The sequence below is a fragment of the Lampris incognitus genome, chromosome 2, assembly GCF_029633865.1.
Source record: "Lampris incognitus isolate fLamInc1 chromosome 2, fLamInc1.hap2, whole genome shotgun sequence".
Classification (NCBI taxonomy): domain Eukaryota; kingdom Metazoa; phylum Chordata; class Actinopteri; order Lampriformes; family Lampridae; genus Lampris; species Lampris incognitus.
The window spans coordinates 8096266-8110850 of record NC_079212.1 but is presented as its reverse complement, the minus strand read 5'-3'; the positions used below and the strand labels follow the sequence as shown (position 1 = coordinate 8110850).

The following is a 14585-nucleotide window of genomic DNA, read 5'->3' as shown; positions in this document are numbered from 1 at the left end:
AGCCTTTTTCGAAGGGGGGGTGGAACGGGGAATAGCATGATCTTCCCACATGCTACGTCCCCTTGGTGAAACTCCTCACTGTCAGGTGAGAAGAAGCAGCTGGCGACTCCACATGTATCAGAGGAGGCATGTGGTAGTCTGCAGCCCTCCCCGGATTGGCAGAGAGGGTGGAGCAGCGACAGGGACAGCTCGGAATTGTGAGGTAATTGGCCGGGTACAATTGGGGAGAAAAGGGGGGGGGGGTCCAAAAAAAATAAAAGAAACTCGACTCACTCATCCACATTTTGATTCAGTAGTCAAAGTTCATTCACCAGTGGACTCAGTAACAGTAGCAAGTCACATGTATGACAACATGTGTCTTTGTTTAGTCTGTTTAAATGATTTGACGCACTAAACGCTTTGATCATAATCTGAGAAAACATATTCTCTGAACTTGTATGAGCTTATAATTAACTCAATTGAACAGGAAAAGAGGCCCGGCTAATCACTGGCAGATAAAGTGTAAGCTTTTCTGTCTGGCTCCGACAGTTATCTGCCATGTGTCTGGCGTGCTGCATCCTATCTGAATGCGATTACGGTGACTGACAGCAGCTATCTGCTCTTTCTTTCCACAGGTCCGCATATTCCCCTACCTGATTGGCCGAGAGTCCGCCTTTGCGGATAATCTGAAATGGATGGCGTGCGCCAACAAAGGTGGGATCTGACAACACATGCCGAAGCTGTCGTGCTCAGATTAGGATTGGAGATGTCTGGTCGATCTGTAGTTGGAGGAGAGAGTCGATGTGCATTACTGTCTGCATGATGAAACTGAATGCATAGTTTTGTTTGCACAGGACTTTCTGAAGTGTTTGTGAAGGTGTATCTGGCAGTGTTGAGCTGGTTCCACTCAAACGTCATGTTACATCTAGTCCTCATCTGGAAGTCCAACTTACTTTGTGTGTGTGTGTGTGTGTGTGTGTACGTGCGTGTGCGTGCGAGTGTGTGTGTGCGAGTGCGAGTATGTGTTTGTGAATGTGTATCTGTGGCAGTGTCGAGCTGGTTCCACTCAAATGTCATGTTATATCTAGTCCTCATCTGGAAGTCCAACTTACTTTGTGTGTGTGTGTGTGTGTGTGTGTGTGTGTGTGTGTGTGTGTGTGTGTGTGTGTGTGTGTGTGTGCGTGCATGCGAGTGTGTGCGAGTGCGAGTATGTGTTGGAGTGAGTAAGTGTGTGTGTGGTTATGGATGTCTCAGTCCATGGAGCACTTTCCTTCAGGTTCTATATTTAGCTGGGAGGCGGGTGAGAGAGACAGTCTGGCTCCTTTCCCCCAGGCTGACTAAGATGAGATAGGCAAGAGTGGGTCACCCAGTGTGTGCGGGTGTGTGTGTAACAGGGCAAGGGCATCCATAATTCTACTTAAAAGTGATATCAGAGAGTCCAGTCCAGTCTGTTTGAGCGTATCGGTGATATTGATGAGATCTCGGTGTGTGTGTGTGTGTGTGTGTTTGTGTTTCTGTCTACCTTTGCATGCATGTATGTGTGATCATACGATGTGGATGCGTGCACATATCTTGCTGCATGTGTGCTTTTATGTTCCTGTGTGAGGTGACGTCAGACCGAAGCGGTGCTCTCAGTCTCCGCAGTCATGAGGAGTTAGACAGGGCTGTCTGTGCTTTCTCAACAAAATGACATTTTTATTTCTTTTTTGGGAGAGGGGGATTTCCCCCCCCTTTTTTTTCTCCCCAGTTGTATCCAGCCAATTACCCTTCTCTTCCGAGCTGTCACGGTCGCTGCTCCACCCCCTCTGCCGATCCAGGGAGGGCGGCAGACTACCGAGCCCGGTCTCACCAATCTGTGTACAAATAACACAATACTACACTTTTACATTGCGTGCAGTGCATACACCAAAATCCAACTTTGCATGCAGATGATACGTTAACTTCTGTGGAGAGCTGATGTGTCCAAATACAGCGCATCAACTTGAATGGTCATGACGTCACCATCGAGGCTCAGTTCGGGCCGCGAGGCTCAGTTTGCCCAGTTCACCTGATGCACGGACATCCACAAGCAGGTAAGCAGGGGAAACAGTCTTTTCTGTAATTAAATTATTAGTTATTTTATTAACCCTAACCCTGACCCTAACCTTGACCCTAACCTTGACCCTGATCCTGACCCTGGTTGTGGATGCCTGTGCTTCTGGTGAACTGGGCGAACTCAGCCTCGCTGGTGACGTCATGACCGTTCAAGGTGATGCGTGGTATTTGGACGCCTCAGCTCTCCACAGTAGTTAATGGAAAGGGTTAACGTATCATCTGCTCACAAATTGGATTTTGGCGCATGCCTTGCACGCAAAGTGTAATATCATGTTATTTGTACGCAGATTGTTGAGACCGGGTTGGACTACCACATGCCTCCTCCGATGGACGTGGAGTCGCCAGCCGCTTCTTCTCACCTGACAGTGAGGACTTCTGCCAGGGGGACGTAGTGCGTGAGAGGATCACGCTATTCCCCCCAGTTCCCTCTCCCTCCTAAACAGGTGCCCCGACTGACCAGAGGAGGCGCTAGTGCAGCGACCAGGGCACATACCCACATTTGGCTTCCCACCCGCAGACACGGCCAATTGTGTCAGTGGGGACACCCGACCAAGCCGGAGGTAACACGGGGATTCAAACCGGCGATCCCCATGTTGGTAGGCAACGGAATAGACCGCCACACCACCCGGACGCCCCCATTTTTATTTCTTAAGCCAGTAGTAATGTTTGTCATGAGCAGTTTTACAGGCTGAAAAAGAAATAACCATGGCCTATGAACTCTGAGTTGTGAAAAGCAGATGAATAGTGATGGTGCGATGCCTTTGGGCAAATCGTGAAAACACCCGGTGATTGAAAACACTGATGTCCAAACGGATAAGGCTGTCACAAATACATTCAGTTTTACTGATGGTCTTCCTCCTGACCGTTCCCAGTTGTGTCTGTCCTGTCTTGTGTGTATGACAGGAGTACCATGTCACAGAGCAGTGAGCATCCATCTCTCTCTCTCTCTCCCTCCCTCTTCCTCTCTGAGTATACCTGACTCACCCCTACGGCTCAGCTTGAATGGCGTTTCTCAGCCAACCTCAGGGAGTTCTCATTCTTCATTTGCCACGCTGATAAATGATGCACTCTCATCCGGCCCTCATTGTATACTGTGTGTGTGTGGGGGGGTCATTTCACCGTCTGCTGGTAATAATAGATGACTCTGAGTGGCTCTGAAGATGAGACGAAGGGGACTGGTGAAAGCTTCACTTCCAGGTCAGGTTCTGGGTCGAGCACATTCACCGCTACGTTGAAGTCAGTAATTATCTATAGCTACTGTGCCCGTTATTCATGTACGCTAGTCTGTCAGAAACAAGCAGACGTAACTCCAGTACTGACGTTCGTTGTTGAAAAAATGTCTTTTGTTTTAATATATTTTTATTTAGTTAAAGTTGTAAAACTGGATTGTCGTGTTTGTGTCCTAGCTGAATAAGGACGCGCAACACTGATCCTGGATTGGCGTGTAGTATCTGGATTCTGGACTAGTTATTATAGTCTGAGGGAGTATCACAGTTTCATGGTTTTATCATTTTTTGAGGGGTTATTATGCATCACTAAGGGGGAAAAGACACGTATGCCTGTTATAATTAAATATTTATTGTATTTTACAACATTTTTCTGGTCCTGCAGATTAAACATGCAGGTTTAACTCAATATTGGGAGCAAAATAGAGGAAAAGTAGGTGTATTTAAGAATTGACTGTTACTGCCTTTTGAAACCAAAACACAGTAATATTTTACAGTTTTGGATTATAAATATATATTTTTATCTTCCTTTTTAATAAAATAGTCACAGGCTGCAAGACCTCTTTTTTCTGCATCAACCATCCAGTTCATCTTTTCATAGCACGTGTAATGTTTGTCTACTTAGAAATGGTTTAGTGTAGACACAATGAGTTTAGAGTCTCAGTGTGTCGCTCTTCCCATTTGTAAATGTCAGATTTGTCACTTGTCAGTAAAAAGGGGATTTACTTTGACATCGCTGCCAGTGGATAGACCAGTGACCAGCACTAATTATTGGAAAAATGTGTATCTCTGTGAATGATAGCCAACCGTATCCCCGCAAAATCAACTCCAGAATGAAAGTATTGTCGAGCTCTCACACGGCACCACTCCGCTTCGAAGGGCCCAAGCTAAGGCGAGTTCTATCTTCGCCTCTTTTCCACTACATGGTACCGGTTCAACTTGACTCGACTCGACTCTCTTCTGTGTCGTTTTCCGTTACCGTAGCAGTACCCCCTCGGTGTAGCTGGATTTTCGGCTCTCCATTTTTTTTTTCAATTTCAAAATGTACTTTTAAGATAACGCCGCTTCGACCGCTTCAGTATTTAAAAATGCACGTTGATGACGCAGTGACGTGTTTCTCTGGCCAATCAGAGGTCTGCATTGATTTTGGTACCCGCTCCAGTTTTTTTTGGAACCTCGACAAAGGTGGTACCGAAAAAGTGGTGACAGTTACCAAAATGCCGGTACGTTCCAGTAATGGAAAACGAAAAAAGGACGAGTCGAGTCGAGTTGAGCCGGTACCATATAGTGGAAAAGGGGCATTATGTATTGTTAGCTTAGCTACATTAGCTTGTGTGTGTTGTTGGACCAGCCAGCCAGGGACACCCCACACACACACACACACAAGGAATTTTTACAGGGTGAATGAATACCATAGCTAGTTATTGTAGCTTCCAAGAATCTCACAGTTTGGAACCCATATCGTGGTCATATTGAATTGTTCATCTCAAATTTACCTATTTTAAACCTGCTGTCCCCAAATTTGTGGTTCCTGCATCTCACTCACAAACCGGGAAGAAATCCACGGCCCACCAGCCTCTTTTACCACTGCTGGATGGCATGTAGTCAACTGAAAATCACATCAAGTCTTATGAGCCTGATGCAATGCAAATTAATAATTTACATCCATATAATCCAGCAAACAACAAATGACCAGCAAATACGTTTCACGAATTTAGTGCAAATAGACTGCCACATCCACAGGCCCATTTCAATGGATTTAAAGCTGGGGTAGGCAGTTTTTTTTTTAATTTTTGCCGTCACTGGGCAAAAATTCCATGATAAACATTCAACATATTGTAATTCAAGTGTTCTGAGAGAAAGCTAGACTTCTGCACCTCCTCTTGGCTCTGTATTCAGGCTTTAGAAAATCTAGCCCAGCACGGAAGATTTTAACCTATCACGAGTTAATTTCAGAGAAGGGGCATTCCTACTGGCTGTTCTACAAGTGCAGATGTGCACGTATTCGCGTCCACCCGTCCCACCGGTCGCTTGTGGTTGTAACCCTAAAAGTCAACAAGACCACCTCGAAATGGCTGCTTCACACGAACAATATTAGTGTAGCTAATATTCACTGAAAACTTTTTTTTTTTTTTACATGGATAGATTATATCAACTACGATACAAGTTTCACCAGGCTCGCTTTGACATTTCCTGGTTGTACGTGAGTGTAAGGGGCTGACGAGTGATGCGGAGGTCATTTGGTGGGAGGGGCTTAGCGAAGTGATGCGAGGCAGCAGAGAGAGGCGGAAGGATTCGTATTGGAATGTTCAGTGTTACCTACTGCAGCTTTAAGTGCCAACAAATGCGTTTCCTGTGTGTTACACAACTTTGAAATAAGCTTTTGTGGTGGCAGACACATTTTCCAATTCTTATTTCTCATTATATTATTTTAAAAGATATTTTCATCGGATGAACATTTTCAAATCATGAAAGAATACCCTGTGGCAACCCACCTGCAGTACCTCTGCAGATTAATAGTGGACCACAGTCCACACCGGTTTAGACTAATCTGGCTCTGCATCATCTCGCTCCCTGTGGTTCAGAGGTCACTGCAGAGGACAATGACCTCCAAGACCTATTTCCTCTGGCTGTGATTTTCTCCTCGACTGCTCCTCGGTATTGGTGGCCATTTGCTTTTTTTATGGGCAGTTGGACTTGGGGTGGATTCTCTCTCCATCTCTCTCTATCTTTCACTCTTTCCTCATGTGTTTTCTCACTCTGTCTCTTTCTGTCTTTCTCTCATCCCTGCTGCGTCTCTCTCTGTCTCTCGTGGTCCCCTGCTGCGCTGACGATATATTTCCTCTTGCACGTAGACATTAGCATTATAATGGCGGCATTAGCATCGTAGGGAAATGGCACCTCATTTGGTTTAAATGAGCTGTGCTCCCATTACATTTACATTCCATGTACCCCTTTAGACCGGCCTGCTCTCACTGGTGCTTCACTGCAAGACTTTTCTAGCCATTACACTCATATGCATGGATCCATATGTGCTTCATCAAGCCAGTTTCAGCTGTCTGCCCGTATTGTATTCCAGATTTAAACTCTCTGCTTTTGGAGACGAGGTAAGTAAAAATGGACGCGATGGCTCGGAAAACATTTTCTCGTTCTATGGCTGGGACGATGATGCATGTGACGCCCGCCGAATCTGCTGAAAAGATGTAGAGATTTTACCACATTTCGAACGCGCCCCACTTTCTGCCGAGGGAGGGCAGGGTATCATGGAGAGCTGTGAGACGTTCAAGCCCATTGTCTCCCCTGGTATCATGTATTGACAAAGCGTCCATATGAGTGTCTGTATCAGTGGTGGCTGGTGCCTCAAATAATTGGGGCGGACAGGAGGAGAACCAACCCACAGCGTCATGTTTTTTTTTTTGTTTTCTTTTGTTTTTCAGGAATCAGGAACAATAACAGTTAACAACACAGTCCACTCAGTGCAATACAGTCCAAAAAAATCACTGTCCAGAGAGCGAACGCCAGCCAGGATGACTGTCGGATCTGCTAGTCTGCATGGGCTTGCAGTTAGCTTAGCATGCCCCGCTGTCGAGGGCGCACCACCCGCCCTTGTTGCTTCCTCTTCGGGTGCAGCTCCAGGCAGAGCCGTGGTCCTTGGGCCCACCAGACACAGTAGACCAGGCTCCCTCAGCCGATCCAACACCAGCTCTCCCAGCCAGACACCTTTGACACACCTCCCCGCACTCCACACGACGACACTAAAACACAGTCAACGCTAGGCGAGGCCGCCGCCAGACCGCCCTCGGTGTTATCTGAACTGCCAGTCTGTGTGGGCTAGCAGTTAGCTTAGCCTGCCCTGCTTCTGTGTCCCGTCAGACCGCCCTCAGTGCTTCCTTTTCGGGCGCAGCTCCGGGCAAGGCTGTGGTCCTTGGGCCCACTGGACACAGCAGACCAAGCTCTCCCAGCCGATCCAACGCCAGCTCTCTCAGCCATTAAACGAAAAAACTTTTTTTTTTCAAGATCAAAACAAAAACTTCACGAACGACACAAACTTAGACGTAGACATGGACAAAGACATTGCATAGTCGGTACTGGGTGAAACCGCTGCAAACATGAGTTCGCGCCGCCATTGTTCCACACCGGAAGTCGTTAAGTAGCCAACAAGTACTATACTCATTGGCTACTTGTCTACTTTCTTATGTTCAAGGAAAAATTGAACAGTAAAACAATGGCTTACAGGATTTCTTAAAAACAACATAATTTTATTTTTATTTATATATTTTATTCATATATTTTATTTATATTTTATTCATTGTTACAAAAACCATGAAAATCTGTAATTGTTAAAAACAGCAGAAATTGTGTTATGAGCTCTTCTGCCCGTGAGAGGTTCCACTCACTTTACATGTTGGGAAGTTATCTTCATATCTGCTCTGAGGCCTGTTGTTGCATCCAGTCTTCCAAGAGCAAGCAGGAAGTAAAGGCTGGCTGTCCTCTTTGGATCTCATCAGGTCAGAAGAAGTCTAGTCAGTAAAATATCAACACAAATCAAGCTTTAGCAGTTTAATAGTGTCTTCATGCATGCTCAATAATCCAGGCAAGACCATCAAAGAAGGTTGAATCAGTTCATCTGGGCACAGCGTTTATTGACAGAAACGTTTCATCACTCATCTAAGTGACCGCTTCAGTCTCAACTGACTGCAGGCATCCCCACCCTTATACTGGTCTCACCAGTAGTGGCCAACTTATATATGGAGGACGTGGAAAAGAGGGCTCTGATGTCCTATCCAGGCACACCACCTAGCCATTGGTTCAGATTTGTGGACGACACCTGGGTTAAAGCTAAATCTCAGGGGCGTCCGGGTAGCATAGCAGTCTATTCCATTGCCTACCAACGTGGGGATCTCTGGTTCGAATCCCCATGTTACCTCCAGCTTTGTCGGGCGTCCCTACAGGCACAATTGGCCGTGTCTGCGGGTGGGAAGCCGGATTTGGTTATGTGTTTTGGTCGCTGCACTAGCGCCTCCTGTGGTCGGTCGGGGCACCTGTTCGGGGGGGGGGGCTGGGGGGGAATAGTGTGATCCTCCCACATGCTACATCCCCTGGTGAAATTCCTCACTGTCAGGAAAAAAGAAGCGGCTGGTGACTCCATGTGTGTTGGAGGAGGCATGTGGTAGTCTGCAGTCCTCCCCGGATCGGCAGAGGAGGTGGAGCAGTGACCAGGACGGCTCAGAAGAGTGGGGTAATTGGCCAAGTACAATTGAGGAGAAAAGGAGGGGGGGTGGAAGTAGAAAAGGTGGTTTGGGGTTGAGTTTGTTTTTAATAGTCTCATGAAATGAAACATTTATATTTAGTCTTGTTACCTCTTTTCTCAGCATTTAATTTACAACCATTTTACACTATGAATTCACAAAAAAAAGTTTTATTTTTGTTTTTTGAATAATGTTTTTCTCCTCCTGTCAAGTACAATGATTTTTTTTTTAGTTGCATCATCCTTCCTTTTTAGCTAAGATTATCGAGAAAGTTGTTTTAGATCAACTCAGCAATCTTTTTTAACTCAAATGGTCATTTTGACAAATATCAATCAGGTTTTCGACCTAACCACGGTACTGAAACAGCTCTTATAAAAGTGTTAAATGACATACGGCTGAGGTAAAACAGCTGTTCTGGTTTTACTTGATCTCGGTGCAGCATTTGACACTGTAGATCACAGAATACTGTTGGACAGGCTGGAACATGGGGTAGGACTTTCCGGAGCTGTCCTTAATTGGCTCAGGTCTTATGTAGAAGACCGAAGTTACTTCGTCACCATTGGCAGTTATGAATCTGATAGAGTGGCTATGACTGGGAATCCCCCAAGGATCAGTTCTTGGACCTCTCCTGTTTAATCTATACATGCTGCCTTTAGGCCAAATTCTTCAGAATGTGCGAACAAAATGTGCTTTAAAAATGAACTTGCTTGCTTGCTTCACTTACAGGTGTACACTAACAGATGTCCAGTGAATAATGAATAGGAGCGAGGTTGAGATGAGTAGTCTTCTACCACCAAACTGAAACCAGCCAAAAGCGTGTTGACGTCCAGATGCTTCTAAAATACTTGGCCACATTTGGATGTCTGTTAAACCAAACCTCCACCCCTCACTAAATCAAACCCAACTGTTCTACTTTATTTGGATATACATCATATCGTGGAAGTTTGTGTTGCTGCCGTAAATGCTGTTTCAGATATCTCTCTGTAAGATGATACAATTCTATATCTTCTCTATAATCTAAGTCTCCCACTTCTTCTTCTCTCCCTGTCTTCCAGGATACTTTACTCAGATCTCGACACTGGCGGACGTGCAGGAAAACGTGATGGAATATCTCCACGTGCTAAGTCGTCCCAAGGTGATCGATCAGGAGCATGACACGGTGTGGACTGAGGCCTACATCGATAGCACCGTGAGTGGACACCGCTCTCCCATCTCTCACATGGTACTGGACACCAATCCCCCGAGTCTCTGCTTACAACTTGTGTTTACATAAAGATTGAGTCAGTGAAGGATTGCTTTTTTTTTGAGGGTCAAAAATGTGCGCTGGGTAAGAATAGAGGAATATTTTAGAAAAGGGGTACGTTGGTGACAAATGATGAGCAAGAGGGTGTGATACGTGTGGCTTTGTGTTGGTCTGTCTCAGAGTGTGAAAGTGGGAATGAGACAGATGGAACCATTGAGGGAATGGGCCTTGTGTGTGTGTGTGTGTGTGTGTGCGTGCATGCGTGTGTGTTAGTCGGAGCTGTGTGGAGTGGGTGTAGAACATACTGGGGCACGATGGCGAGTCAGACTTCAGTCTCTCCACACTCAGTACAAACAACCTCCCACTGTGCCACCTGCTGAGCTCACACACACACCCTCTTATCTATCTTTATAATATTTCTCAATCTCGTGTAATCACATAAAATGGCTGACACCCCTAAACACACCTACATGTACAATGGCTGTAAAAAGTCTACACACCCCTGTTAAAATGGGTTTTTGTGATGTAAAAGGAAAAAAAAATGAAACCAAGATAAATCTTGTCAGAATTATTTTTTTCTTCTTTAAATAAAAAAAAAAAGTGAAAAAGAACAAACTTTTTGGGGAGGGGAAACAAAACCTAACAATAACCTGGTTGCATAAGTGTGCACTAATACTTTGTTGAATCACCTTTTGGTTTTACTACAGCAATCAGTCTTTTTGGATAAGCGTCTATCAGCTTGCCACATCTTGACATGGCAATGGTTTCCCACTCTTCCTTGCAAAATCATTGTAGATCCTTCAAATTGCGAGGGCATCTCCTGTGCCCAGCCCGCTTCACATCACCTCGTGGATTTTCAGTTGGATTCAGGTCTGGGCTCTGGCTGGGCCAGTCGAAAACACTGATCTTCTTTTGGTGATGCCATTCCTTTGTTGATTTGGATTCATGATTTGAGTCATTGTCGTGCTGAAAGATGAAATTCCTCTTCATCTTTCTAGTAGACGCCTGAAGGTTTTTCACCAAAATCGACTGGTATTTGGAGCTATTCGTGATTCCTCCACCTTGACTAGAGCCCCAGCTCCGGCTGAAGAAAAGCAGCCCCAGAGCCCGACGCTGCCGCCACCATGCTTTACCGTGGGTCTGCTGTTCTTCTGGTGATGTGCTGTGTTGTTTTTGTGCCAAATATACCTTGTGGAATTATGGCCCAAAAGTTCCACCTTGGTCTCATCAGACCATAACACATTTTTCCACCTGGTTTTGGGAGACTGGATGCATCTTTTTGCAAAATTTGGCCAGCCTTGGATGTTATGTTTTGTTTTTTTTGTGTGTGTGTGTGTGTGTGTGTGTGTGTGTGTGTGTGTGAACCAGCTTCCATCTTGCCACCCTACCCCATAGCCCAGACATATGAAGAATACAGGAGGTTGTTGTCACATGTAGGGAGCAACCAGGACCTGGCAGAAGTTCCTGCAGCTCCTTTAATGTTGCCGTAGGTTCTTGGCAGCCAGTTTTCTCCTCGTCTTCTAATCAATTTTGGAGGGATGTCCTGTTCTTGGTAATGTCACTGTTGTGCAATATTCTCTCCACTTGTCGATTGTTGTCTTCAATGTGTCCCATGGTGTATCTAATGCCTTGGAAATTCTTTTGTACCCCTCTCCTGATCGATACCTTTCAACAATGAGATCCCATTCATGCTTTATAAGCTCTTTGTGGAACACTGCTTTTTGCAGTTGGATGCAACCAAGATGATGTCAGGAAAATCCTACAGGACCAGCTGAACTTTATTTGGAGTTAATCACAGTCACTGTCATTTATTACAGGTGTGCACTAAGTACTATTTAACATGAGCTCGAATGTGATTGGTTAATTCTGAACACAGCCACGTCCCCATTTAGAAAAGGGCATGCACACTTATGCAACCAGGTTATTTTAAGTTAGGTGTTTTTCTTTTTTTCTCTAAAATGTTTCTGATTGTGGGCATCCGGGTAGCGTGGCGGTCTATTCCGTTCCCTACCAACACAGGGATCGCCGGTTCGATTCCCCGTGTTACCGCCGGTTTGATCGGGCGTCCCTACAGACACAATTGGCTGTGTCTGCGGGTGGGAAGCCGGATGTGGGTATGTGTCCTGGTCGCTGCACTAGTGCCTCCTCTGGTCGGTCGGGGCGCCTGTTGGGGGCGGGACTGGGGGGAATAGTGTGATCCTCCCACGCGCTACGTCCCCCCGGTGAAACTCTGCACTGTCAGGTGAAAAGAAGCAGCTGGCGACGCCACATGTATCAGAGGAGGCATGTGGTAGTCTGCAGCCCTCCCCGGATCCGCAGCAGGAGTGGAGCAGCAACCGGGACGGCTCAGAAGAGTGGGGCAATTGGCCAAGTACAATCAGGGAGAAAAAGGGGGGGGGGACATTTCTGATAATTTTTCACTTTATTTTTACAGGTTGCAATTTCAAAAAAAGTGGAAAAGATTCTGACATGATTTATCGCTGTTTCGTTTTTTCTACATCAAAAAAGCTGCCATTTTAACAGGAGCCTGTAGGCTCTCTATATATCTACTGTATGTGCATGGATGCTGCAAGACACACATTATGCAATGACATATAAACGACAGGCTCGCCTATATTTCCCCATCATGCTTCCTTACAGACTCAAGTCATCACACTAATGGCTTAACCCATTTTACAACCCTCTGGCACTGCCATTATCAACCCCGAAACACCCCGGGATGGCCACAGAATCCATGTGCAATCCATAATCCACGCATAATGCACTACATTCAGACATGCACAATGCTCCTTTTTGTTTTGAAGTCATTGTGTTTGGTCATAGAGAGTGAGCAGCAGTCATTTGTCCTCTGCTGGTTCTGAAGAGATTAAAGTAAGAGAGTGCTGTGAAAATGGAGGGAGACAAAGGCAAATTTCCTCCGGCAGAACCGCAGGTTATCTGCACCACACGATATTGGTCTCTCTTTCTCGCTCTCCCTCTCCCTTTATCCCTCATCCTCTGCCTGTTTCTGTAAGGTAGTTGTTTAGTCATTATCTCCATCCATTAATCAAAGTCAGGGACCACACACTCCTCCTTAAACCGCCAGTAACTGGATTGTTTCTTTTTTTGGATTCCCCCCCCCTCTTTTTTCTGTATTTGAGGTGGGGGTCAAAAACAGCGTGTCAGAATGACCCTCCTTCCTCTAAAGCTATCTCCTCTTGACACAGCCGAGGCTTTCAGGCTTTCAGCCAAAGTCAATGTCAGTGGATTTCACACGCTTGCTGATAGCGGCACTCCATCTTTGGGTCGGGGGGGGGGGGGGGGCAGCACTAAAAAGCCTTTTGACGCTTATCCGCAAACTTATTGACCCTTTTTCTCTTTACCTCTCCTCTTCCTTCTCCTGCTCCTCCCTCCCTGCTCCTCTCCTCTACTGTTTAACCTGGTCTCTGTAGCTCCCTCAGGCCCAGAAGGTAAAGCTTGACTCCATGTTTTGCTGTGTGTCACATGTTGCAGGCCAGGTGTATGTCCATGTGCATTTCCACTCATCGTTTAGATCCAGAATGAGGCTTTATTTGAGCGTAAGCTGAGCACCATAACAACTCATCGCATTTCTTTTTTTCTTCTTTTTTTTTTTTTATTGTGTTGATGTGTGTTGCATTTGTGTCTGGCTTAATCTGTCACGTATACTGGTTTCAGCTTGACCCAGCTTCCTTATTTGTGTCCCGCATTGTGGTTGTCAGTTCGTTTAATTGCTCACTCCTGCATATTTGATCAGATATTGTACGTAAACACACAGAGAACGCGTATACAAAGTGCTCACGCACATAAAAAGACAAACAGACGCACACGTGCAAACAACATCATTCATCATCTGTGATGCTGTGTCGGTCTTGTTTTGCTGGTGTCTCCGGTGTTGGCAGTGTGATGGTGTGTGACAATGTAAGGTTGCACTTGTTCGTTTGCTTGTTTGATTTCACTGTGGGGAAAAACAAAAACAAAAACCAAGATTGCCTGTGCTGTTCGTTTTAGTGGAATTCCTCACAATAAGCTCCTTTCTCGTCCTGCGGGTGAAAATTCAATAGCCTATAAAGACTGCTGGGATAATCTGCTCTGATGCCTTTTCATCGCTTTCAATGTTTTATGAATCGTATGTGGGCTGGGGCGCGGGCTCGAACTAAGCAGCCCCATAATCATAACGGCGCTGATGGCGGAACGGGAGCAGATAGCGGCGCCATTAGACAGCTGCCGAGCCATATGTGTGACGTGGACCTGTCAGGGCCGTGGACCTTAGCTGGTAAACACTGGCACAGATCAGCAGAGAGCAGAGATGGATGCCATGTTGTTGTACGTGGTAAGGCGATTAGCAGGGGAATAGCAATGTCGCTTATACACACAGTCACCTTGAAACTTCTCTGGCCAGGGTGCCTCGTGTGTGCATATATGACAGTCCCTTATAACACTTTTCCCAACGTCGGAACTTAACGAGCCGGAATCCGAGCTGATTTTCTTTCCATCGGCAACAACGGCCCGGTTTTGGAGATCGTTTCCAGATCCTAATTTCGGCCCTGCTGAGGAGCTAATGGAAAAATCGAGCACTGAGAAGATTCAGGCGGCGCTAACAACGCTGTCAAACATGATTGGTCAAGTAATGTGTTATCATATCATCACCGCTACGCTCCAGTTAGAACCACCATTTTTAAAAACAGCGGCAGGAGAACCACTATCATCCTCTGTCGACACCAGTGTCGCATGACAAATGGCATTGACGGTGTGACCGTCGCTTTTTCGTGTCATATGCTCCAAGCGTCGCAGTCC

The 14585-nt window shown here is 45.9% G+C and overlaps 1 protein-coding gene across 1 annotated transcript in view; it reads left to right on the top strand.

Moving 5' to 3' along the window:
• The window catches only part of cacna2d3a (calcium channel, voltage-dependent, alpha 2/delta subunit 3a), a gene marked incomplete at its 5' end in the record, with an annotated part of 292319 nt that overhangs the window by 179218 nt on the left and 98516 nt on the right, over nucleotides 1-14585 (top strand). Inside the window, 3 exons of the mRNA XM_056272874.1 lie at nucleotides 615-693; nucleotides 9604-9737; nucleotides 13223-13240. Coding sequence (XP_056128849.1) covers nucleotides 615-693; nucleotides 9604-9737; nucleotides 13223-13240 — 231 coding nt within the window. The remainder of the gene's footprint in view (nucleotides 1-614; nucleotides 694-9603; nucleotides 9738-13222; nucleotides 13241-14585) is intronic.